The sequence below is a fragment of the Oryx dammah genome, unplaced genomic scaffold (genome assembly GCF_014754425.2).
Source record: "Oryx dammah isolate SB20612 unplaced genomic scaffold, SCBI_Odam_1.1 HiC_scaffold_12, whole genome shotgun sequence".
In the NCBI taxonomy this organism is placed as follows: domain Eukaryota; kingdom Metazoa; phylum Chordata; class Mammalia; order Artiodactyla; family Bovidae; genus Oryx; species Oryx dammah.
In genome coordinates, this window is record NW_024070196.1 from 787694 (window position 1) to 813795 (window position 26102).

Sequence of the window (26102 nt, forward strand, 5' to 3'; positions counted from 1 at the left end):
TTGATCCTTATTATTCCCATGCTTCTGCAACTTTGTGCTTGATTTGTTCATTTTCTAGTTTTTTGAAGTGTAAGTTTAAATAATTTATTTTACATATTTCTTTTTTCTTTAAATGTGAGCATTTATCATAATGAGCTTCTTTCTTAGGATTGCTTTTGCTACATCTCATAAGTTTTGGTAGGTTGTGTTACTGTTTTCATTTGTTCAAGATGTTTTGGTTTCCCTTTGACTTGTTCAAGAGTGTGTTGTTTACTTTTCTACATGTTTGTAAATTTTCTAGTTTTTCTCTTGTGATTTCTAGTTTTTCCAACCATTGTGGTTGGAAAAGATAGTTGGCATGATTTCAGCCTACTTTAGTCTGCTGAGATTTGTTTTGTGACCTATGATATGATCTATCCTAGAGAATGTTCCATGTGTGCTTGAGAAGAATGTTTATTCTGCAGCTGTTGAATGGCTTGTTCTGTATGGCTATTCAGTTCAGTTCAGTTCAGTTCAGTCACTCAGTCGTGTCTGACTCTTTGCGATCCCATGAATCACAGCATGCCAGGCCTCCCTGTCCATCACCATCCCCTGGAGTTCACTCAGACTCACGTCCATCGAGTCTGTGATGCCATCCAGCCATCTCATCCTTGGTTGACCCCTTCTCCTCCTGCTCCCAATCCCTCCCAGCATCAGAGCCTTTTCCAATGAGTCAACTGTTCGCATGAGGTGTCCAAAGTACTGGAGCTTCAGCTTTAGCATCATTCCTTCCAAAGAAATCCCAGGGTTGATCTCCTTCAGAATGGACTGGTTGAATCTCCTTGCAGTCCAAGGGACTCTCAAGAGTCTTGTCCAACACCACAGTTCAAAAGCATCAATTCTTCGGCGCTCAGCCTTCTTCACAGTAATATAAAGTATAGTTCAAGGCCAGTTTTTCCTTGCTGAGACTGTATGGATGATCTAGTTATCCATTATTGGAAGTAGGGTACTGAAGTCCCCTACTGTTATAGTACTGTAGTCATTCCTCTCTTCAGGCCTATTAGTATTTGCTTAATATATTTAGATCCTCTGATATTGAGTATTTGTGTATTTTTGATAGTTGTATCATCCTTTGATGAATTGACCCATTTATCAAAATATAATGGTATTTGTCTCTTATTACAGTTTTTGGCTTAAAATGTATTTTGTCTGAGAAAAGTACTGCTACCTCTTCTCTCTTTTGGTTTTCATAAGCACTGAATATCTTTTGTCATCTCTTCACTTTGAGCTTATGTGTGTTCTTAAACCTGAAGTGAGTTTCTTGTAGGCACCATATAGTTGGGTCTTGTTTTTTTAAGTCTATTCAGCTACTCTATGTCTTTTGATTAAAGAATTTAATCTGTTTATTTAAAATAATTATTGATAGATAAGGCCTTGCCATATTGTTTTTCTGTTTTGAAGTTACCTTGTTCCTTTCTTCTTCTCTTTCTCTCTTTCTTTGTGAATTGATGATTTTCTACAATGATATGCTTTGATTCTTTTCTCTTTACTGTTTCTGAATAGGTTTTTGCTTTGTGGTTACCATGTGGCTTACATAAAACATCTTATAGTGTAATAGTCCATTTTAGGCTGTCAACAACTTAACTTTGATTGCAAGCAAAAACTTTCTCCCACATTTTATGTTTTGATGTCACAATTTACATCTTTTCATTTTGTGTATCTATGAACAGATTATTATAGCTATACTTATTTTTAATATTTAAAAACTTTATAGTAAAGTGAATAATACACTTTCATATTACAGTACTAGAATATTCTGAATCTGACTATATCCTTACCTTTACCAATATGTTGTATGTTTTTATATGTTTTCATATTACTAATTAAGTCTCTTTGGCACTAAGCTATGCCACCTTAGGGAAGGAGGTGATACAGGTAAAGTGAAACTGTTCCTCTTCCTCACTTCAACGTGTTCAGTCTTGAATTTTTTTCTCCAATAGTGTGCTTTAACTTTTCCATTAGATTCCTGAACTTCCACAAACACATTCTATTCATGGGTAACTGTTAAAATTTGTGTTTTTGTGGGGAGGGAAGATAGTAGAAAATTCCTGCTTCACCTTTTTGATGATGTCACTCTCCTGTTGTCTTTGAAGTTGATTCCAGCACTGTGGAATGTGTATGATACTTGCTTTAGGACTATACAACAGCAGTGTATTACACTAAATGACTGTTTAAGAACCTGAGAGAATTTGTGCTTGTGAAGTAGTAACTATCCCCCAAGTATGTTGTTCCTTCTCATATAGTAGGTGACTTCATTGGCAATTTCCCACAGTCTCCTCAAGATGCATGGATTCGTACAGTTTTTACCTAGCTGTCAGCAGAACAGTCGGTGTGGGTTCTAGTAGCCACATGCATATTTTAACTTTCCATTTGGTGTTTTGGCAGGAATGCAAGATTTCAATTACCTCAGCAGCAACTGCTTTGAGATTACTGTGGAGCTTAGCTGTGAAAAGTTTCCACCTGAAGAGACTTTGAAGAACTACTGGGAGGATAACAAAAACTCCCTCATTAGCTACATTCACCAGGTAAACCCAGTCTCCAGCATAAAATGGGAGATCTAAGTGCACAATAGTCACCTGGTGCACAAGAGTCTATATGAATCCACCTGACCCAGAGTGAGAAGGCTACATTTGGAAAATGCATCAGTCGTAATTCAAATAGTCTTTCATTTGTAATTGGTTTTTTAGTTCATGAATATTCGCTGAGAACTGATTAAACTGGAGTTATGGAAAGGTAGAGTGACACTCTCTCTTCTTTCATATTGCATTAATCAAGGGCAATCCTAAGATACTCCTCTACCCTGATCACCTTGGGTTTGTCAGACATTCCAGGCAGGACCAAAGCTAGAATGAGGTAAATGAGGCACCCAGGATACAAAACTTAATGAGCCATTCACTCCCAGGGCTATGCAGGTGTAGGATCAGCACCTAGGAGTGAAAGTCTCCTTATGCCTCACTCGTCACAGCCCAGACTCAGCTGGAGATGAGGTAATGGCAATGATGGGTAAGTTACATATACTGGGCATTAACTCTTTCCCAGGCATTATTCTAAATGCCTTACATGTAGTAATTGATTAATTTAATTGTCACAACCCCATGAGGAAAGTTATATCACAATCAACATCATCTTCTTTTATTCCACCACCATTATCACCCATGAACTAAAAATAAGAAATCAGAAGCACAGAGAAGTTAAACAACTTGTCTGAAGTTATTCTGCCAGAATCCAGGCTGTCTAGTTCCAGAATCACCATGCTGTATTGCCTCTCATGACATAAATTTAGATCTTTAGCAGAGAGTCACTGTACAGAATTTTGGAGAATCTCACCATGGGTAAGAATAAAATACCTACCTGTTCAGACTTGATCCAGGCCAGTTCCCTGTTAACCCCATCCCTCTGTACTAGGTAGAGACCGACACCAGGGGCAGTACTGTTGGGAAAGACCTAAGGACTCTGTTCTTTGCTTGCAGTGCCTTGACAGTTTCACTTTCCATTCTGTATGTGGCCATTTACATCCAAAGTCAGGGAGAGTAATGTTAGTTTCATATACTGGCAGGTAGTATAGACTGATTTTTAAACTAATTTGATATAAACAAATGCTATTATATAGATAAGTAGCTATTTGCACATACATGTACATATAAACGGGCTTCCCAGGTGGCATTAGTAAAGAACCTGCTTGCCAATGCAGGAGACATAATAGACACAAGTTTGATCCCTGGATCAGGAAGATCCTCCAGAGAAGGGAATGGCAACCCACTCCAGTGTTCTTGCTTGGGAAATTCCAAGGACAGAGGAACCTGGTGGGCTATAGTCCATAGGGTTGCAAAGAATAGGACACCACTGAAGTGACTTAGCTCACACCCACAGGTACATAGAAACATATACACGTGAACCCAATGCATTAAAAATGTGAAATCAGCTTAAGAATTCTTTTACACTTGTCAAGTATCCATGCTGCTGCTGTTAAGTCACTTCAGTTGTGTCCGACTCTGTGCAACCCCATAGACGGCAGCCCACCAGGCTCCCCCGTCACTGGGATTCTCCAGGCAAGAACACTGGAGTGGGTTGCCATTTCCTTCTCCAATGCATGAAAATGAAAAGTCAAAGTGAAGTCGCTCAGTTGTGTCCGACTCTTGGCAATCCCATGGACTGCAGCCGACCAGGTGTCTCTGTCCATGGGATTTTCCAGGCAAGAGTACTGGAGTGGGCTGCCATTGCCTTCTCCACAAGTATCCATGTACCTTACCAAAAGGTATTATCATGGAATAGATACAGTGATGACAGTGATTAAAAAACATCCATTATACAGGATTTGTATCAGTCAGTGGAATTAACATAAAAGTGCATGTTAACACAAAAAGATATTTTCAACAACAAAGCTAAAGATAATTAGCTATGTTGATTCTGAAAAAATCTTAGTGGGCACCCTTGTAGAATGTCGTTTTAGGAGAGCTATATTTGGATGGATATTTTAAGAGCAAAATTTAAAAGTAAAGTTGTAGGCAGAGTAAGTAAGATGGGGCTATTTGGTGTGTTCTTTGCTTAGATATTAAAGAATGCTTCCTTAATTCAATACGTTTCATTTTATTTATTTTTACAGCAAAAAATTTATTAAGCTACTTTTATGTCCTAGGCACCCTCTCTCTCTGGAGAGAGTGTGTTTCATCTTAAGTTCAGATATCAATATCTAACTAAAAGAGAGGATGATAAATGTTAACATAAAGAGCAATAGCAGTACACAGAAGGGTCCTTAAGCCAGTGCTGCCAGTTCAGAAAAGGCTTCTTGGAGCTGTGCTCTAGGATTCCCTACAGTTGATGTCAGTAAATTATTATCCCGTCAAGAATTAAAAGAAAAAGTTCAGCTACTATTTAAGTTCTCAGTTCTAATTTATTTATTTTTTACTGTGCTGAACCTTCATTGCTGCACATGAACCTTCATTGCTGCACATGAACTTATTCTAGTTGCAGTGAGTGGGGGTTACTCTCTAGTTGTGGTGTGCAAACTTCTTATTGTGGTGTCTTCTCTGGTTGCAGAGCGTGGGTTCTAGAGTGTGCAAGCTCAGTAGTTGTGGCTCATGGGCTCTAGAGCACAGGCTTAGTAGTTGTGGTGCTGAGGCTCAGTTGCTGTGGTGCATGGTTATGGCATGTGGAATCTTCCTGGACCAGGGGTTGAACCTATGTTCCTTGGATTGGCAGGTGGATTCTTAACCACTAAACTACCAAGGAAGTCCTATCTTAGTTCTTGAGAAAAAAATGCACTATAAAACAAAACCCATTCTCTCCACATCCTCTCCAGCATTTATTGCTTGCAGATTTTTGGATCGCAGACATTCTGACTGGTGTGAAGTGGTACCTCATTGTGGTTTTGATTTGCATTTCTCTAATAATGAGTGATGTTGAGCATCTTTTCATGTGTTTGTTGGCCATCCATATGTCTTCTTTGGAGAAATGTCTATTTAGTTCTTTGGCCCATTTTTTGATTGGGTCGTTTATTTTTCTGGAATTGAGCTGCAGGAGTTGCTTGTATATTTTTGAGATTAGTTGTTTGTCAGTTGCTTCATTTGCTATTATTTTCTCCCATTCGGAAGGCTGTCTGTTCACTTTGCTTATGTTTTCCTCCTACACTGTTGGTGGGAATGCAAACTAGTACAGCCACTATGGAGAACAGTGTGGAGATTCCTTAAAAAATTGCAAATAGAACTGCCTTATGACCCAGCAATCCCACTGTTGGGCATACACACAGAGGAAACCAGAATTGAAAGAGACACATGTACCCCAATGTTCATTGCAGCACTGTTTATAATAGCCAGGACATGGAAACAACCTAGATGTCCATCAGTAGATGAATGGATAAGAAAGCTGTGGTACATATACACAATGGAATATTACTCAGCCATTAAAAAGAATACATTTGAATCAGTTCTGCTGAGATGGATGAAACTGGAGCCGATTATACAGAGTGAAGTGAGCCAGAAAGAAAAACACCAATACAGTATACTAACACATATATATGGAATTTAGGAAGATGGCAATGATGACCCTGTGTGCAGGACAGCAAAAAAGACACAGAGGTGTATAGCGGACTTTTGGACTCAGAGGGAGAGGGAGAGGGTGTGATGATTTGGGAGAATGGCATTGAAACATGTATAATATCATGTAAGAATCGAAATGCCAGTCTATGTCGGATGCAGGATATGACACGCTTGGGGCTGACGCGCGGGGATGACCCAGAGAGATGTTGTGGGGAGGGGGGTGGGAGGGGGGTTCATGTTTGGGAACGCATGTACACCTGTGGTGGATTCATGTCAATCTATGCCAAAACCAATACAGAATTGTAAAGTAAAAATTAAAAATTAAAAAAAAAAAAAAAAAACCCAAACGTATGCCATCAGAAAGAGTAGCGTGATTGGCATATTTATGGTGGCAGGTGCATTAATTAATCTAAAAGCTGTATCAGTTTACATAAGAATCAGCTGAAAAGAAGAGGGATCAGATGATACAGTCCTGTTTTATGCCTCTTGAAATGCAAATTTGATCTGTCGACAGATGCCTGTGACCCGTCCTGGTGTGACATCACTATTATTGTACAGAATGTATGGAAGCAGTAAGACTGGTATTTGCAGTGAACACACACCAACTTGCCTCAAAGGACACTCCAGATTAGGGAATCAAACGCTGGTGGAATATCAGTGAAGGCTTCCAAAAGTTCTGTGTTGAAATTGTTTCACGGCAGTGGAACAATATGGTGGTGATTAATAACTGAACACTTGGGCCTAAAATCTAATCATTGACTAGTTTTATAACAGATGGAAAATAGGTGATTCCTTTCATTTCAGTTCAGTCGCTCAGTCGTGTCTGACTCTTTGTGACCCCAGGGACCGCAGCATGCCAGGCCTCCCTATCCATCACCAACTACCGAGGGCTACACAAACTCATGTCCATTGAGTTGGTGATGCCATCCAACCATCTAATCCTCTGTCATCCCCTTCTCCTCCTGCCGTCAATCTTTTCCAGCATCAGGGTCTTTTCAAACGAGTCAGCTCTTCACATCATGTGGCCAAAATATCGGAGTTTCAGCTTCAGCATCAGTCCTTCAATGAATACTCAGGATTGATCTCCTTTAGGGTGGACTGGTTGGATCTCCTTGCAGTCCAAGGGACTCTCAAGAGTCTTCTCCAACACCACAGTTCAAAAGCATCAATTCTGCTGTGCTCAGCCTTCTTCACCATCCAACTCTCACATCCATACTTGACTACTGAAAAAACCATAACCTTGACTAGATGGACATTTGTTGGCAAAGTAATGTCTCTGCTTTTTAATATGCTATCTAGACTGGGCATAACTTTCCTTCCAAGGAGCAAGCGTCTTTTAATTTCATGGCTGCAATCACTATCTGCATGATTTTGGAGCTCAAAAAATAAACAAATAAAGTCAGCCACTGTTTCTCCATCTATTTCACATGAAGTGATGGGACTGGATGCCATGATCTTTGTTTTCTGAATGTTGAGCTTTAAGCCAACTTTTTCACTCTCCTCTTTCACTTTCATCAAGAGGCTTTTGAGTTCCTCTTCACTTTCTGCCATAAGGGTGTGTCATCTACATATCAGGTTATTGGTATTTCTCCCAGCTATCTTGGTTACAGCCTGTGCTTCATCCAGCCCAGCATTTCTCATGATGTACTCTGCATAGAAGTTAAATAAGCAGGGTGACAATATACAGCCTTGACGTACTCCTTTTCCTATTTGGAACCAGTCTGTTGTTCCATGTCCAGTTCTAACTGTTGCTTCCTGACCTGCATACAGATTTCTCAAGAGGCACATCAGGTAGTCTGGTACTCCCACAGAATTTTCCACTGTTTATTGTGATCCACACAGTCAAAGGCTTTGGCATAGTCAAGAAAGCAGAACTAGATGTTTTTCTGGAACTCTCTTGCTTTTTCCATGATCCAGCGGATGTTGGCAATTTGATCTCTGGTTCCTCTGCCTTTTCTAAAACCAGCTTGAACATGTGAAAATTCACAGTTCACGTATTGCTGAAGCCTGGCTTGGAGAATTGTGAGCGTTACTTTACCAGCATGTAAGATAAGTGCAGCTGTGTAGTAGTTTGAGCATTCTTTGGCATTGCCTTTCTTTGGGATTGGAATGAAAACTGACCTTTTCCAGTCCTGTGGCCACTGCTGAGTTTTCCACATTTGCTAGCATATTGAGTGCAGCACTTTCACAGCATCATCTTTTAAGATTTGAAAGAGCTCAACTGGAATTCCATCACCTCTACTAGCTTAGTGATGCTTCCTAAGGCCCACTTGACTTCACATTCCAGGATGTCTGGCTCTAGGTGAGTGATCACACCATCGTGATCATTTGAGTCATGAAAATCTCTTTTGTACAGTTCTTCTGTGTATTCTTGCCACCTCTTAATATCTTCTGCTTCTGTTAGGTCTATACCATTTCTGTCCTTTATCGAGCCCATCTTTGCATGAAACGTTCCCTTGGTATCTCTAATTTTCTTGAAGAGATCTCTAGTCTTTCCTATTCTGTTGTTTTCCTCTATTTCTTTGCACTGATCACTGAGGAAGGCTTTCTTATCTCTCCTTGCTCTTCTTTGGAACTCTGCATTCAAATGGGTATATCTTTACTTTTCCCCTTTGCTTTTTGCTTCTCTTCATTTCACAGCTATTTATAAGACCTTCTCAGACAGCCATTTTGCTTTTTTGCATTTCTTTTCCATGGAGATGGTCTTGATCCCTGTTTCCTGCACAATGTCACCAACCTCCGTCCATAGTTCATCAGCAATCTGTCTATCATATCTAGTCCCTCAAATCTATTTCTAACATCCACTGTATAATCGTAAGGGATTTGATTTAGGTCATACCTGAATGGTCTAGAGGTTTTCCCTACTTTCTCCTATTTAAGTTTGAATAGGGCATAAGGAGTTCATGATCTGAACCACAGTCACCTCTGGTCTTGTTTTTGCTGACTGTATAGAGCTTCTCAATCATTGGCTGCAAAGAATATAATCAATCTGATTTCCGTGTTGGCTATCTGGTGATGTCCATATGTAGAGTCTTCTTTTCTTGTTGGAAGAGGGTGTTTGCTATGACCAGTGCGTTCTCTTGGCAAAACTCTATTGGTGATTAGGAGATCCAATTCAATGATTGGTTGAGAAGAAATCTCTTGCCGAACCTTAAGAGGATGTTTTTAGGACCTGAAGTTGTTAAGTTAATCAACATAAATAGTTTGCTAAAAAGAGCTCCTATGAAATAGCCATGGAACTGTCTAGTTCTCAAAATTTCCAAAGAATTTTTCAAAGAATTGTTCATGAGCACTTCCCTCAACTCATCTAGATTATTGTTAAAAATGAGTTTTCAGTCCCAACACTGAATCACACTCCTTGAAGGGCAGGAGTATTTGAAGATTTAAGGGTTATTGACAAACAATTCTAGCAACAATGAAGATTTAATTTTTTTGTTTTTTAGCCTTGCTTGATTGAGGTGTTTGGAATCTGGGGAGGGAGAATTATAGGAAGAACAAGTGTAGTAAAATAACTTCCCCAGATATGAGTGAAATTTATTAATAAACTTCTGGGATTTCTTTTGCAAACACCATAAAATGCCTGTGTTTTCCAGTTTGCATTCCTGTGGAGTCCTGGTAGCCCATAACATTTCCATTGAGATTTACTCCTAAAGTGGAAAATTTCAAACAGAAAAATAATGCTCCATAATTGGTATATCAGACATTTATTTATTTAACCATCATCTCTTCAAGAAAATTAGAGATACCAAGGGAACATTTCATGCAAAAATGGGCTCGATAAAGGACAGAAATTGTATGTACCTAACAGAGAAGATATTAAGAAGAGGTGGCAAGAATACACAGAAGAACTGTACAAAAAAGATCTTCACAACCCGGATAATCACGATGGTGTGATCACTTATCTAGAGCCAGACATCCTGGAATGTGAAGTTAAGTGGGCCTTAGAAAGCATCACTACGAACAAAGCTAGTGGAGGTGATGGAATTCCAGCTGAGCTATTTGAAATCCTGAAAGATGATGGTGTGAAAGTGCAATATGCCAGCAAATGTGAAAAACTCAGCAGTGGCCACAGGACTGGAAAAGGTCAGTTTTCATTCCAATCCCAAAGAAAGGCAATGCCAAAGAATGCTCAAACTACTACACAATTGCACTCATCTTACATGCTGGTAAAGTAATGCTCACAATTCTCCAAGCCAGGCTTCAGCAATATGCGAACCATGAACTTCCAGATGTTCAAGCTGGTTTTAGAAAAGGCAGAGGAACCAGAGATCAAATTGCCAACATCCACTAGATCATGGAAAAAGCAAGAGAGTTCCAGAAAAACATCTATTTCTGCTTTCTTGACTATGCCAAAGCCTTTGACTGTGTGGATCACAATAAAGTGTAGAAAATTCTGAAAGAGATGGGAATACCAGACTATCTGATGTGCCTCTTGAGAAACCTGTATGCAGGTCACTAAGCAACAGTTAGAACTGGACATGGAACAACAGACTGGTTCCAAATAGGAAAAGGAGTACGTCAAGGCTGTATATTGTCACCCTGCTTATTTAACTTCTATGCAGAGTACATCATGAGAAATGCTGGGCTGGAGGAAGCACAAGCTGGAATCAAGATTGCCGGGAGAAATATCAATAACCTCAGATATGCAGGTGACACTACCCTTATGGCAGAAAGTGAAGAGGCACTAAGGAGCCTCTTGATGAAAGTGAAAGAAGGAGAGTGGAAAAGTTGACTTAAAGCTCAACATTCAGAAAACGAAGATCAAGGCATCTGGTCCCATCACTTCATGAGAAATAGATGGGGAAACAGTGGAAACAGTGTCAGACTTTATTTTGGGGGGCTCCAAAATCACTACAGATGGTGACTGCAGCCATGAAATTAAAAGATGCTTGCTCCTTGGAAGAAAAGTTATGACCAACCTAGATAGCATATTGAAAAGCAGAGACATTACTTTGCCAAGTAAGGTCCGTCTAGTCAAGGCTATGGTTTTTCCAGTAGTCATGTATGGATGTGAGAGCTGGACTTTGAAGAAGGCTGAGTACCGCAGAATTGATGCTTTTGAACTGTGGTGTTGGAGAAGACTCTTGAGAGTCCCTTGGACTGCAAGGAGATCCAACCAGTCCATTCTGAAGGAGATCAGCCCTGGGATTTCTTTGGAAGGAATGATGCTGAAGCTGAAACTCCAGTACTTTGGCCACCTTATGTGAAGAGTTGACTCATTGGAAAAGACTCTGATGCTGAGAGGGATTGGGGGCAGAAGGAGAAGGGGACGACAGAGGATGAGATGGCTGGATGGCATCACTGACTCGATGGACGTGAGTCTGAGTGAACTCTGGGAGATGGTGATGAACAGGGAGGCCTGGCATGCTGCAATTCATGGAGTCACAAAGAGTCAGACGCAACTGAGCAACTGAAATGAACTGAACTGAGCAAATTGGTTTATTTCTCACCCTCGGTTCTTGTCTCATAGTAACAAAGATTTAGAATGATGGATTAAAGAGTTTGAAAAAACAGACAAGTTACAGTCCAGTTATAGCTCAAGCAGACAGAACTTTTTTTAAAGAGACGTGGAAGTAGGCCAATCCCAAAGGAGTCATAACAATCCCTCTTGGCTTATCCTGTTACACTTCCTGTCTCTTCCTCTTGGTTCTGTCCTGTGCAAAATAGGGCCTGTACTCACCACCTATCAGGAAAGGGCATACACTCAAGGCCAATTGGCACTTGCAAGTTACGCAGCAACAGTCTCTGTTGTGCATGTCTTTCCCATCATTCAGTTTGTACAATCAGATATATGTATATATGAACACATACATATTTATGACTATGTAAGAATCCATAAGTCCATACATATTATGAGTATTTATGAGTCCTTAATGGGCTCCTAGCTGTTTAAGGTTACTTGAAGAAGTCCCTGTGGTTAGTTTGTGTTCACTGTAGCCCCTGTGGTTAGTTTGTGTTCACTGTGTGCCTAGGGCACATGTGCACGAGTTGGAAAAGTCACTGTGGTTATTTTTGTAGAATATCTGTGAGCTCTCCTGGGTGTGTTTAGGATGGGGTTTAGAGATCAGCTTGCATCCTTTTCAGCTAGGCCACCGCTTGTTGCTCATGCCTAATTTCCTACCTAACATAACTATTTGTTAATCACATACTGTAATTTAAGTGTTGGGTTGCAGAGGCAGAAAAACATACAATTATGAATATTAATGGGTATATTTATACCTAATGTAGGTGAATTATGTGTTTTTGAAGTGATTGATTTATTTTTGCAATGACAAGGAAATTTTAAATTTATATATCAGATTATAATGCCCCAAGATGAATAAATTGATCTCTACAATTTTTCTAATACTTTTACCATGTGAATTTCATTTAGAAAGCTAACTTCTCTTGTTTCCAGTAGCTAAATTTCAGTCTCATTCAATGTTGGCTGGCTAATCCATAGGTGAGTCTTGAGGAAAAGATTAAAAATATCTTTTTGTTTTAAAAATGTGTTTACTGTCTTCTCACTTTACTGGTTGCCATTAAAATTATTATTATTATTGCAAATGTATCACTTAAAAATGTTTATTTATTTGGCTGCATTGGATCTTAGTTTTAGCACATAGGATTTTCAATCTTCGGCATGCAGGATTTTTTAGTTGTGGCATGTGGGATCTAGTTCTCTGACCAGGGATCAAACTCAGGCCTCCTGCATTGAGAGCACAGTCTTAGCCACTGAACCACCCGGAAAGTCCCTGTATCACTTTTTTATCACGAGTAAATTGTGTTTGGAGAAAAGAATTATGTGTTATAAAGAGTTTTATTTTTTTAATAACAAATTCAAAAAATTTTTATTAGTATACAAAGGGTATCTCTTTGATAAAACACTGTACCACTGCCATATTTACTCTCCAATGACAAAGGGACACATGAGATTTATTCTACTTTCTGTAGGAAAATATGTAAATATCATCAATAGCAAAAGAAAATTCATTTTCTGGGGTCATATGAGTGAAGAGCAACTGGGGCAGGGTGGATGGTGTTTTGCTAAATTATCAAGATTGATAGATTATCATTTGATATCCCAGAAGCAGTACTTTCTCAAAGACCTTAAGTGACCCTCCTTTACTTCAAATACATGTTGACTTTGTTGAATTATCATTTAGAAATAAAGTTGTTTTGATGACAGCAACTTAATTCAATAGCTTGTTCTCAACATAAAATCTTTTTTATTAATAAACCCAGGTTTCCGTTAGTAAGTTCACTGACTTTTCATGCAGTGATTTTCAACCAAAATAATATTATTAATGGGTTTAATGCAAAAATATTCACAGTATATATACCCTTTTATCTAAAAGGAACAAGTATTGAAGGGCTATAATGTGATATCTTGTTAACTGATATATGACATATAAAGTATACATAATTAACCAAATTTAAAATAGAAAGCAATAGAATATGTTCAGACCAGAACTGTTTTACACATTGACAGGTTTTTGTTTGTTTGTTTGTTTTGGTGGTTTGAAAGGTACTTCAAAGTCTTATTTGACTCAGAATAAGATATCAATTTTCCAGGGGTTACTTCTCATTTGTCTACTTGAGAAAAAGCAGAGTAAAGAATGTACACAAAATTCAGTGACTTTTTGAGCTTGTTTTGATTCCTAAACAATAGGAATCTGCAGTATTTTGCTAGAAAATAAGGAGATGTTTGATATGAAGCATGTTTTTAGGTTGTTTCTAATACAAATTTGTTGTTGTTGTTGTTATTCTTGACCATCACAGATACACCGAGGAGTTAAAGGATTTGTCCGAGATCTTCAGGGTAACCCAATTGCTAATGCCACCATCTCTGTGGAAGGAATAGACCATGATGTCACATCTGGTGGGTGTTCTTTGCTGTGATCAAAGGCTCTAGTATTACATATGAGACCGTGGCTACTTCTTAGCCTAGTTACATTCTTATACTGTTCTATGCAAAGCAATTAAATGCCTCATGTCTCTTTACACTGTCTCTCTCCAGCTTTGATCTAGTTAAATTTTTATCTGGGGAACAGATCAGGCAGTTACTTAGGAGGGCTGTGAGGCAGGGCCATCTGTGAGACTCTTTGCAGTTGTCAAGGCAAAGAAAGATGAACCAGCTGGAATTAAAATGCTGTCTCTTAATGATCTCTCCTAAGAAGAGATTCTAAAGAGCTGTTAATTGGTGAAACTCAGGAAGGAGCAGAAGAGTGGGAAGGAGGGTAACTGCCTGTGTTTTGTTGTCCAGGATGTCCCATCCATTTCTTCATTTAATCTGTATCATAAAGCCGGATGTATCCAAGGCTGAAAAGGACCTTACAGGATTGAAGTTGATGTTAATTATTTCTAGGTTTAAAGCCTTCTTTCCATTTTCCTAGTTTGGGGGAAATGATGTGTTTTTCTGACAAACCTATTTACTCCTGTTAATAAACATCTCTCCAACTCATTTTAGTGTAATTCTCATTTGTTGGTATCTTATCAAAAACAACAATATCTTTTTAGCTATAAACTCTACATGTTTCAAGACCTTAGCATTAGTTAACCTTTAAATTAGTTCCCAAACATCCTATACCATTAACTCTTATTTAACCTCACATTTATAATTTGTATTTTTTAATCTTGAATATTTTTTTTCTAAAAATCCATTTATTTATTCAAACAACAATGCTTATCAATACCTGGTGAAGTGCAAGCCTACCTTCTGGACCAATATGCTAGAACCTATGCCAAATTTTTGCTCCTTTCACTCCCGGGGCGGGACCTCTTGAAGGACCTAGGCCGGCACCCTATGGCCACAAGCAACTGCTTTTGTTAACCTTAGTAGCATATAAACATTATTTTCTCTGCATTCCAGATGTGAAAATTTTAGGAAAATCTCACGTTGGCAGTATAAATAGGTAGAAAGGAATGAAATCTGAGGAGCAGGTTCTGGGACTGTAGCTTTTTTAAAAATTAATTTATTTTTTATTGAAGGATAATTGCTTTACAGAATTTTGCTCTTTTCTGTCAAACCTCAACATGAATCAGCCATAGGAATACATATATCCCTTCCCTTTTGAAACTCCCTCCCACCTCCCTCCCCATCCCACCCTTCGAGGATGATACAGAGCCCCTGTTTGAGTTTCCTGAGCCATACAGCAAATTCCCATTGACTATTTTACATATGGTAATGTAAGTTCTATGTTACTCTTAACATACATCTCACCCTCTTCTCCCCTCTCCCCATGTCCATAAGTCTATTCTCTATGTCTGTTTCTCCATTGTTGCCCTGTAAATAAATTCTTTAGTGCCATTTTTCTAGATTCCATATATATGCATTAATATAAGGTATTCATCTTTCTCTTTCTGACTCACTTCATTCTGTATATGTTCTAGGTTCATCCACCTCATTAGAACTGACTCAAATGCATTCCTTTTTATGACTGAGTAATATTCCATTGTGTATATGTACCACAACTTCTTTATCCATTCATCTGTCCATGGAAATCTAGGTTGCTTCCATGTTCTAGCTATTGTAAATAGTACTGCAATGAATGATGAGATACACGTTTCTCTTTCAATTTTGATTTCCTCAGGGCATATGCCTAGAAGTGGGATTGCTGGCTCATATGGTGGTTTTACTCCTAGTTTATTTTAAGGAATCTCCATACCATCTTCCATAGTGGCTGTATCAATTTACATTCCCAGCAAAAGTGCAAGAGCGTTCCCTTTTCCCCACACTCTCTCCAGCATTTATTGTTTGTAGGCTTTTTGTGAGGTGATATCTCATTATAGTTTTGATTTGCATTTCTCTAATAATAAACAATGTTGAGCATCTTTTCATGTGTTTGTTAGCCATCTGTATGTCTTCTTTGGAGAAATGTCTGTTTAGGTCTTTTTCCCACTTTTTGATTGGGTTGTTTGTTTTTCTGGCATTGAGTTATATGAGCTGCTTGTATATTTTGGAAATTAATCCTTTATCAGTTGTTTCATTTGCTATTGTTTTCTCCCATTCTGAAGGTTGTCTTTTCACCTTGCTTATAGTTTCCTTTGCTGTATAAAAGCTTTTAAGTTTAATCAGGTCCCACTTGTTTACTTTTGTTTTTATTTCTGTTACTCTAGGAAGTGGGTCATAGAGGATCTTGCTTTGATTTATGTCATTGAGTATTCTGCCTATGTTTTCCTCTAAGAGTTCTATAGTTTCTGGTCTTACATTTAGGTCTTTAATCCATTTTGAGTTTATCTTTGTGTATGGTGTTTGGAAGTGTTCTAATTTCATTCTTTACATGAAGCTGTCCAGTTTTCCCAGCACCATTTATTGAAGAGGCTGTCTTTGCCCCATTGTATATTCTTGCTTCCTTTGTCAAAAATAAGGTACCCATAGGTGCATAGGTTTTTTTCTGGGCTGTCTATTTTGACCACAGTCTACAGGGTCACAAAGAGTCGGACATGACCTAAGTGACCCTGCACACATAAATGCAAGACTATTTTTTTTGCCTGTGGCATCTCTTCCCCTGTGAGAGTTGAGCGTGAACATGGTGCAGTTGCTTGGGTTTCAGGGACCCTGGTGGCACCGAGTGTGCAGGATCACAAACTGCTACCGCTGCAGGAGATATGGCCCTATCAGAGTCTTTTTTGAGCCTCTTGTAGCTGGTGATCAGAAGGCCTCTTTGGCCAGTCTTTCTTCACAGCTCCACCCATTCGAACACTTAGAGGGCTCCTTTGTTTGGGGTCCTTCTCTGTTGTTTGGCGTGTCAAGCACATAGAAAGGCCCCCCCTGACTGGGGTCATACTCTGTAGACCGGCACATGGGACGCTTAAAGGGGCACCTGGGTGGGTTCCTGCTCTGTAGTTTGGCACATCAGTCACTGAAAGGAGTACCCTGTGTGGGGTCCTACTCTGTAGTTCAGTGCAGTCAGGCATTTGATGGGCCAGCCTCTCTGTTGTTCAGCTGCCAATCCTGGCATGCGGGGAGAGAGAGGCTATGATGATCACTCCACCCCGTACGCATGACTCAGCAGTATCGCCTTGCTTCCATGGCTGCTTGGCTTTCTTCTACTGGCATTTCCCACCACTATCCCCTCCCTCACATCCCCTCAATCTATCTGTTTGCAGTCAACAGCAGCCCTTACCCTGGGATTGCTCCACAATCCCTAAACTCCAGCTCCCAGCAGCTGCCCCTTCCAGGAGACCAGCATTCCTGCCCGGGGTATGAATGGCTGTGGCAAGGACTCTCTGATTCTCATTCCATTTAGGCTGCCACAGATCAGCAGTTTCACTCTCAGCCTTAAATGTTTCTCTTCTGACTCAGACAATTACCCCAATGTGGGGATTGGACCCCTGCTTCAGTTCCCCCACCCACCAAAGGCAGGTCCAGTCCTACTAACACTCCTGTTTTCTCCCATAGTTCCTTCATCCTACCGAGTTTTGTGGTTCTATATATTCTTTTCCACTGGTCGGGTACTCCTGTCCACTCTCAGCTGGTGTTCTGAATGCACTTCTATGTCTGAAAGTGTATTCCTGATGTATCCATGAAGAGAGATGTACTCCATGTCCATCTACTCCTCTGCCATCTTGTTCTCCCTTGACACTGCAGTTTTTCAAGGGCAGCACAGGGTAGTAAGGAGAAACAAGCAATGGGGCAGTGGAGTCAAAGGTGGAGAGAAAATGTAGTGCCTTGTCCTGGAAGCCTGGAAGTATTTCAGGAGAGATGAAATGTGAAGTGTCAGGAAAGATGCACCTTTGAATGAGGCAGTGTGGAGTGTTGATGAGTCTATTTCAGTGGACTGTGGAGGAGGAGGAAAGGGCCTGAAATGGAGAGTATTGACAAGTCTTTCTAGAACTTTTGCTGTAAAGTGAAGAAGAGAGATGAGACACTAGGTTAAAGGAGATGTAGAGTCCATAAAAGAGAAGAGATGGTGATGGGAGTTTATTTTTTTTCTGATGGTTTCCATATTCACAGTGAAATATTAATACAATGTGAAGCATCAACTAAGAGTGAGGATGAAGAGGATGCAGTACAGGTGTTAGGAAAAGGGAAAATTCCACTTGGACCTTGCTATTCAGTGTGGCCCCTACCAAGATTGAATTCAGCAATCACCTGGAACTAGCTAGAAATGAAGAATCTCAGGCCTCATCCCAGATCTAGGGAATTAGAATTTGCTCCTTACTGTCTCTCAGGTGATTGATGTGCACTACTCTAAGAAACAGGAAAGTGAAAGGACTTGGAAGGAAAACAGAGCAGGACCAGGGCCTTGTGGTTGTAGACAGGGGACAGCTCATCATCGGTGTGTGTTTTCTCCAGCCTCTTGCAGCCACAGAGGCAGGCAGAGAGTAGAGGGGTGGGTGTTTTCCAGTGCTGATGGCTTGCCAGGCATATAAGCAGGTTGGGAACAGCACATCAGTTGAAGGAGACATGTGAGTGGATAACTAGGGGATCTGGGAACCTAAGCTGCTCAAAAAGAGGATGGAGGTACAGGAACACAACTCTGCTTAGAAATCCTCTGGAAAGCTGGTTGAAAATGCAATCCTAGAAAGCATGCCAGCTGTTTTGTCTTTTGAAATCTAAATTCTAACACGTCCCTCAGGATTTCCAAAGAGGTGCCATCAGGTCACACTTTGTGAGATACTGACCAAGACTCTCAGATCTTCAGATCTTCACAGCAAGAATCAAATTATGGTGCCAGCAGCTTGGGGACTTGAGAATATCCATTAATCTGTGTTATTTCTGACGTGAATATGATGATTCATTATATTAGAAGATTCATTAAATAACATTATTATCTGTAAAACTGCTACAAGAAATGATGCCTTCTAGAGAGTGTCATAATCTTTTAAATGGAATTTCATTAAATTCTATAAATATCTAAAGACAGAGAATAAAAAATGAATTTAGGTGGCATAACTATGAATTTCTCATATGTGCTGTGACTTGATATTCTGTTCCCCACAGCAAAGGATGGTGATTACTGGAGATTGCTCGTTCCTGGAAACTATAAACTTACAGCCTCAGCACCAGGCTATCTGGCAATAGCAAAGAAAGTGGCAGTTCCTTATAGCCCTGCTGTCAGGGTAAGTGATCATGATAATAGCTAAAATTTATTAAACACTTACCATGGGTCAATCATATTTAAATCATTATATTTAGCTTTCATAATAACTCTATGAAGTATAGTTATTATTACCCTGTTGTCCATCTGTTAAAAGATGAGAAAACTGAGGCCTTGAAAAGTTAAGTGACTTGCCCAAAGGCTCAGTGTTTAATTTAATACCACTCAATGTGAAACTCTGTTACCATTTCTCAATTTCTGAAGAGATCCACAAAAAAAATTAAATAAAACTTAAAAAAATTAAAGTTTTATTTGGTGATCTTGATTTATATCTAAATAATGTTCTGTTTGATTTATCTTTTTATCCCTAACAGCTAGTATCATACCTTACTCAATAAGTATTTTGAAAAATAAATTAGGCCTGCAATGTAATTTTAGGCACTAACTAAACATCTATTAAGCACATACTATTAGCAAAGTCAGGTCCTCTATGATAAGAACTATAAAAAATGATACTTATTTAAGTAGATGCCATTTATTGATATTTTACTACTAAGGTGATGGTGATGAGACCAAAAATCTCATAGAGCATGATTTTACTATTATCCTTGTAATATATTACTATGGAATGGCCTACAGGATTTCCAATTAAAAGCCTTACTTGAAAAGAATCTATTGTATTTTTGGTTATAAACCAAAACTTGGAGTATAAATGCTTGGTTTTGCAAGCTAAATATATTGGGTTTTTAAGTGATCCTTTGGTTTTGATTGTATGTGTTTATTAGGCTGGATATGTATTAAAATCAGGAGGTAAATTTGAACAAATGAATCCTGGAAAAATGTGCCTTCAGGGTCAGATTATAAAAGATTTCAACTATTTTGACCCTTGGCCTTTCTGCTATGTGTTAATTCAAAGAGGTTTTGAGTATTCACATTCTTAAATAACCATAGGCTTGAGTAGCCAAATCAAAGAGCTCTTAGCTCTATGTGGAATGGAGCATGGCTATCTCATGGGCCCAAATAGCTTGCATATTTGAAATAGTCCTTTGTGGAAAAATGTATGAATTTTCCATAGACCTGATGAGGATGCCCAGTCTATAGGCAAGTTGAGTTCCTGGGTTACTGATCTTCATGGTGGTTTGGAGGTGTATGTATTTCCATCAGTTCTTTCACAGATGCAAGATTCTGGAAAACAGAACCCTGTAAAAGCTACATGTTTTTTAAAATTTTTTATTTTTAATTAGAGGATAATTACTTTACAATATTGTGATGGTTTCTGCCATACATCAGTATTAATCAGCCATAGACAGAGTGAAGTAAGTTAAAAAGAGAAAGACAATATAAACTAATGCACATTATATGGAGTTTAGAACAGAGAAGGCAATAGCACCCCACTCCACTACTCTTGCCTGAAAAATCCTATGGATGGAGGAGCCTGGTGGACTGCAGTCCATGGAGTCACTAAGAGTCGGACACGACTGAGCAACTTCACTCGCACTTTTCACTTTCATGCATTGGAGGAGGAAATGGCAAGCCACTCCAGTGTTCTTGCCTGGAGAATCCCAGGGACGGGGGAGCCTGGTGGGCTGACGTCGCAGAGTCGGACACGACTGAAGCGACTTAGCAGCAGCAGCGTGGAATCTAGAAAGATAGAACTGATGATCCTACTTGCAGGGCAGCAAAGGAGACAGGCATAAAGAACTGACTTTTGGACGCGGTGAGGGAGGAGAGGCTGGGTTGATTTGAGAGGAGTTACATCTTTTTATGGGGGAAAAGACTGCCTTTAAATAATCTGCCTATAAATAATCTGCTTTCAATAATACTGAACACGCGCATGTGCTAAATTGCTTCAATCATGTCCGATTCTTTGAGACCTTATTAGATCAAAGCACATTTCAAACATAATGCTTTTGATATTCTTTTTCCCTAAAAGTATCTTTTTGGTTATCATGAGAGATTTTTTAGGATTTACTTTAATTCAGATGGCTAGATTGAGATTATTCTAATAAACTTTAAACCTGTTCATTTTTAATTTTAGTTTTTAAAAGTACATAATCAATTTGATAATAATATATTCTTATTTTCTCCTTTAGGTTGATTTTGAGCTGGAGTCATTTTCTGAAAGGAAAGAAGAAGAGAAGGAAGAATTAATGGAATGGTGGAAGATGATGTCAGAAACTTTAAACTTTTAAGAAGGCTTCTAATTAATTGCTTTTAATCTATATAATGTACGTAGTATGATATAATGTGGCCATTTTCTTTTAGATTTTGTGCAGTTAATATTTAACATTGATTTATTTTTGGTCATTTAAATATTAATAGATATTACTTAAAATAGACTCTTAGGTTAAATATAAGAACTTGATCTATAACATTCATTTACCTATATATGTGATACAGAGGACTGTAGAAGAGATTTGAGTGATTTTGCCATTTTAGGCTTAGATAAATATTCCATATGTTATTTACAATATAGAACTTTTTGAGTAATTCTAGGTTTTAAAAATTAGTGAGTCCACTTATGGTTGCCATAGGGGAAGAAGAGATAGGGAGTCTGGGATCAGCATGTACACACTGCTATATTTAAAATGGATAACCAACAAGGTCCTACTGTATAGTACAGAGAACTCTGCTTAGTGTTATCTGGCAGCCTGGAGGGGAGGGATATTTGGGAGAGAATGGATATATATATATACGATTGAGTCCCTTTGCCATACACCCGAAACTATGACAATATTGTTGATCAGCTATACTCTAATATAAAGTAAAAATTTTTTTAAATCCTAAAAAAAGAAAGGAAAACATATTTGAAAAAGCATCTGTGCAATGGATAGAAGGGGAGAGTAAACAAGGGGTACTTTGACAGGATAAAATCTAAAAGCAAAAAAGAAAAGAAAAAATAGAGTCCTTTTAATGTAACTGGTGACTGTCACATAATGAAGCCATTGGAAAAGTCAACAGCTACAGGTTGAGCTGTCAGCACTATACTGCAAAACTTAAACAGTCCTATATTAATCATCATTGTGTAGTGTGCTGTCTAGCTATAGAAGTATGATCTTGTTAACACATTCTTGATGGGAAAGTGAAAGTGAAGTCGTTCAGTTGTGTCCAACTCTTTGTGACCCCATGGACTGTAGCCTACCAGGCTCCTCTGTCCATGGGATTCTCCAGGCAAGAGTACTGGAGTGGGTCGCCATTTCCTTCTCCAGGAGATCTTCCCAACCCAGGGATTGAACTCGGGTCTTCTGCACTGTAGGCAGGCTCTTTACCCTCTGAGCCACCAGGGTAAGTCTACTTGATGGGAATAAAATGTAAATGTTTAGTGAGAAGTTTTATGAAAAGAGTGGAAATTGATTTCTTGCTTGTATACATTGGCACAATAGTGTTATATTATTCAGTGTGCTAACACTACTTCAAAATGTAGGGTTTTTCTTGGTTGTAGATTGTCCCAGAATTGCATTCTAAATGAATAAAGATTTTTAAAAATCCCTATGATATGTATTTAATTCTCTATTATTTTTGGTCTACAGTTTTGATCACGTGATAAAAAATGTATTCCCTTAAGAGCAGCCTCTCATTGATTCATCTTCTATAATTTTAAATTTGTTAAGTGACTGCTGTATGCCAAGCACAGTGCAAGCACTGCATGCACTATGTATATTATTTTGGTGGTCAAAATGTGATTCCATGGATCAGGTGTGGACATAAACTTTAAATACATATACACAAAAATGAACATGTAATTAAGCGTTGTGATGAGTAAAGTGATAGGAAGGACTAATGTGTGGATAAAGAGAAATGTCAGAGCAACTTGCTTTAGACTAGATTCGGGGATGGCCTCTTAATGCAAGTTAAACCCATACTTAGACTATGAGTTCAGTTCAGTCAGTTCACTCTCTCAGTCGTGTCTGACTCTTTTCGACCCCATGGACTGCAGCATGCCAAGCCTCCCTGTCCATCACCAACTCCCAAAGTTTACTCAAACTCAGTCCATTGAGTCGGTGATGCCATCCAACCATCTCATCCTCTGTCATCCCCTTTACCTCCCACATTCAATCTTTCCCAGCATCAGGATCTTTTCAAATGAGTCAGCTCTTCACATCAGGTGGCTGAAGTATTGGAGTTTCAGCTTCAGCATTAGTCCTTCCAATGAATATTCAGGACTGATTTCCTTTAGGATGGACTGGTTGGATCTCCTTGCAGACCAAGGGAGTCTCAAGAATCCTCTCTAACACCACAATTCAAAAGCATCAGTTCTTTGGCACTCAGCTTTCTTTATAGTACAACTCTCACATCCATACACAACTACAGGAAAAACCATAGCTTGACTAGATGGACCTTTGTTGGCAAAGTAATGACTCTGCTTTTTAATATGCTGTCTAGGTTGGTCATAATTTTTCTTCCAAGGAGCAAATGTCTTTTAATTTCATGACTGCAGTCACCATCTGCAGTGATTTTAGAGACCCCCCCAAATAAAGTCTATCACTGTTTCTACTGTTTCCCCATCTATTTGCCATGAAGTGATGGGACCAGATGTCATGATCTTAGTTTTCTGAATGTTGAGTTTTAACCCAGCTTTTTCACTCTCCTCTTTCACTTTCATCAAGAGGGTCTTTAGTTCTTTGCTTTCTGTCATAACAGTGGTGTCATCTGCATATCTGGAGAAGGCAATGGCAACCCACTCCAGTACTCTTGCCTGGCGAATCCCATGGACAGAAGAGCCTGGTAGGCTGCAGTCCATGGAGTCGCTAGGTATCGGACATGGCTGAGCAACTTCACTTTCACTTTCACTTTTCACCTTCATGCATTGGAGAAGGAAATGGCAACCCACTCCAGTATTCTTGCCTGGAGGATCCCAGGGACAGGGGGGCCTGGTGGGCTGCTGTCTATGGGGTCTCACAGAGTAGGACATGACTGAAGGGACTTAGCAGCAGCAGCATCTGCATATCTGAGGTTATTGATATTTCTCCCAGCAATCTTGATTCATCCAGTCCAGCATTTCTCATGATGTACTCTGCACATAAGTTAAATAAGCAGGGTGACAATATACAGCATTGACGTATTTCTTTTCCTATTTGGAAACAGTCTGTTGTTCCATGTCCAGTTCTAATTGTTGCTTCCTGACCTGCATACAGATTTCTCATGAGGCAGGTCAGGTGGTCTGGTATTCCCATCTCTTTAAGAATGTTCCACAGTTTGTTGTTATCCAAACAATCAAGGGCTTTGGTGTAGTCAATAAAGCAGGAGTAGCTGTTTTTCTGGAAATCTCTTTTTGTTTTTGATGATCCAATGGATGTCAATTTGATCTCTGGTTCCTCTACCTTTTCTAAATCCAGCTTGAACGTGTGGAAATTCACAGTTCATGTATTGCTGAAGCCTGGCTTGGAGAATTTTGAGCATTACTTTGCTAGCATGTGCTGCTGCTGCTGCTAAGTCGCTTCAGTCATGTCCGACTCTGTGCGACCCCAGAGATGGCAGCCCGCCAGGCTCCCTCGTCCCTGGGATTCTCCAGGCAAGAACACTGGAGTGGGTTGCCATTTCCTTCTCCAATGCAGGAAAGTGAAAAGTGAAAGAGAAGTTGCTCAGTCATATCCGACTCTTAACGACCCCATAGACTGCAGCCTACCAGGCTCCTTCATCCATGGGATTTTCCAGGCAAGAGTACTGGAGTGGGTTGCCATTGCCTTTTCCTGGTAGCATGTGAGATGAATACAATTATGCGGCAGTTTCAGCACTCTTTGACATTGCCTATCTTTGGGATTGGAATGGAACTGACCTTTTCCAGTCCTGTAGCCATTGCTGAGTTTTCCAAATTTGCTAGCATATTGAGTGCAGTACTTTTACAGCATCATATTTGACGATTTGTAATAGCTCAACTGGAATTCCATCACCACCACTAGCTTTGTTTGTAGTGATTCTTTTTAAGACCCACTTGATTTCCAGGATATCTGGCTCTAGGTGAGTGATCACAGCATCGTGATTATCTGGGTCATGAAGATCTTTTTGTGTAGTTCTGTGTATTTTTGCCACCTCTTCTCAATATTTTCTGCTTCTGTTAAGTCCATACCATTTCTGTCCTTTATTGTGTCCATCTTTGCTTGAAAATTTCAGTTGGTATCTCTAATTTTCTTGAAGAGATCTCTAGTCTTTCTCATTCTATTGTTTTCCTCTATTGCTTTGCACTGATCACCGATGAAGGCTTTCTTATCTCTCCTTGCTCTTCTTTGGAACTCTACATTCAAATGGGTATATCTTTCCTTTTTTCCTTTGCCTTTCACTTCTCTTCTTTTCATATAAGTTTGTAAGACCTCCTCAGACAACCATTTTGCCTTTTGCATTTCTTTTTCTTGGGGATGTTCTTGATCCCTGCCTCCTGCACAATGTCATGAACCTCTGTCCAGAGTTCTTCAGGCACTCTGTCTATCAGATCTAATACCTTGAATCTATTTGTCACTTCCACTCTGTCGTCATAAGGGATTTGATTTAGGTCATACCTGAATGGTCTAGTGGTTTCCCCTACTTTCTTCTATTTAAGTCTGAATTTTACAATAAGGAGTTGATGATCTGAGCCACAGTCAGGTCGAAATCTTGTTTTTGCTGACTGTATAGAGCTTCTCCATCTTTGGCTGCAAAGAATATAATCAATCTGATTTTGGTGTTGACCATCTAGTGATATCCATGTGTAGAGTCTTCTCTTGTGTTGTTGGAAGAGGGTGTTTGCTATGACCAGTGCATTTTCTTGGCAAAACTCTATTAGTCTTTGCCCTGCTTCATTCTGTATTCCAAGGCCAAATTTGCCTGTTACTCCAGGTGTTTCTTGACTTCCTACTTTTGCATTCCTGTCCCCTATAATGAAAAGGACATCTTTTTTCGGTGTTAGTTCTAAAGGTCTTCTAGGTCTTCATAGAACCATTCAACTTCAGCTTCTTCAGTGTTATCAGTTGGGGAATAGACTTGGATTACCGTGATATTGAATGGTTTGCCTTGGAGATGAACAGAGATCACTCTGTCGTTTTTGAGATTG

General features: G+C 39.3%; 1 protein-coding gene and 1 long non-coding RNA gene across 2 annotated transcripts in view; one reads left to right on the forward strand and one right to left on the reverse strand.

The window, feature by feature from the left end:
* CPE (carboxypeptidase E) overlaps nucleotides 1–22570 on the forward strand; it is a 148772-nt gene extending 126202 nt beyond the window's left edge. The window contains exons 6-9 of the mRNA XM_040251326.1: nucleotides 2404–2543; nucleotides 13815–13914; nucleotides 18982–19100; nucleotides 21172–22570. Coding sequence (XP_040107260.1) covers nucleotides 2404–2543; nucleotides 13815–13914; nucleotides 18982–19100; nucleotides 21172–21270 — 458 coding nt within the window. The 3' untranslated portion in view covers nucleotides 21271–22570. The remainder of the gene's footprint in view (nucleotides 1–2403; nucleotides 2544–13814; nucleotides 13915–18981; nucleotides 19101–21171) is intronic.
* LOC120871434 overlaps nucleotides 176–26102 on the reverse strand; it is a 28071-nt gene continuing 2144 nt past the window's right edge. The window contains exons 2-4 of the long non-coding RNA XR_005723015.1: nucleotides 20857–20859; nucleotides 4642–4650; nucleotides 176–190 (exon numbers count right to left, since the gene is read on the reverse strand). This is a non-coding gene — a long non-coding RNA (uncharacterized LOC120871434). The remainder of the gene's footprint in view (nucleotides 191–4641; nucleotides 4651–20856; nucleotides 20860–26102) is intronic.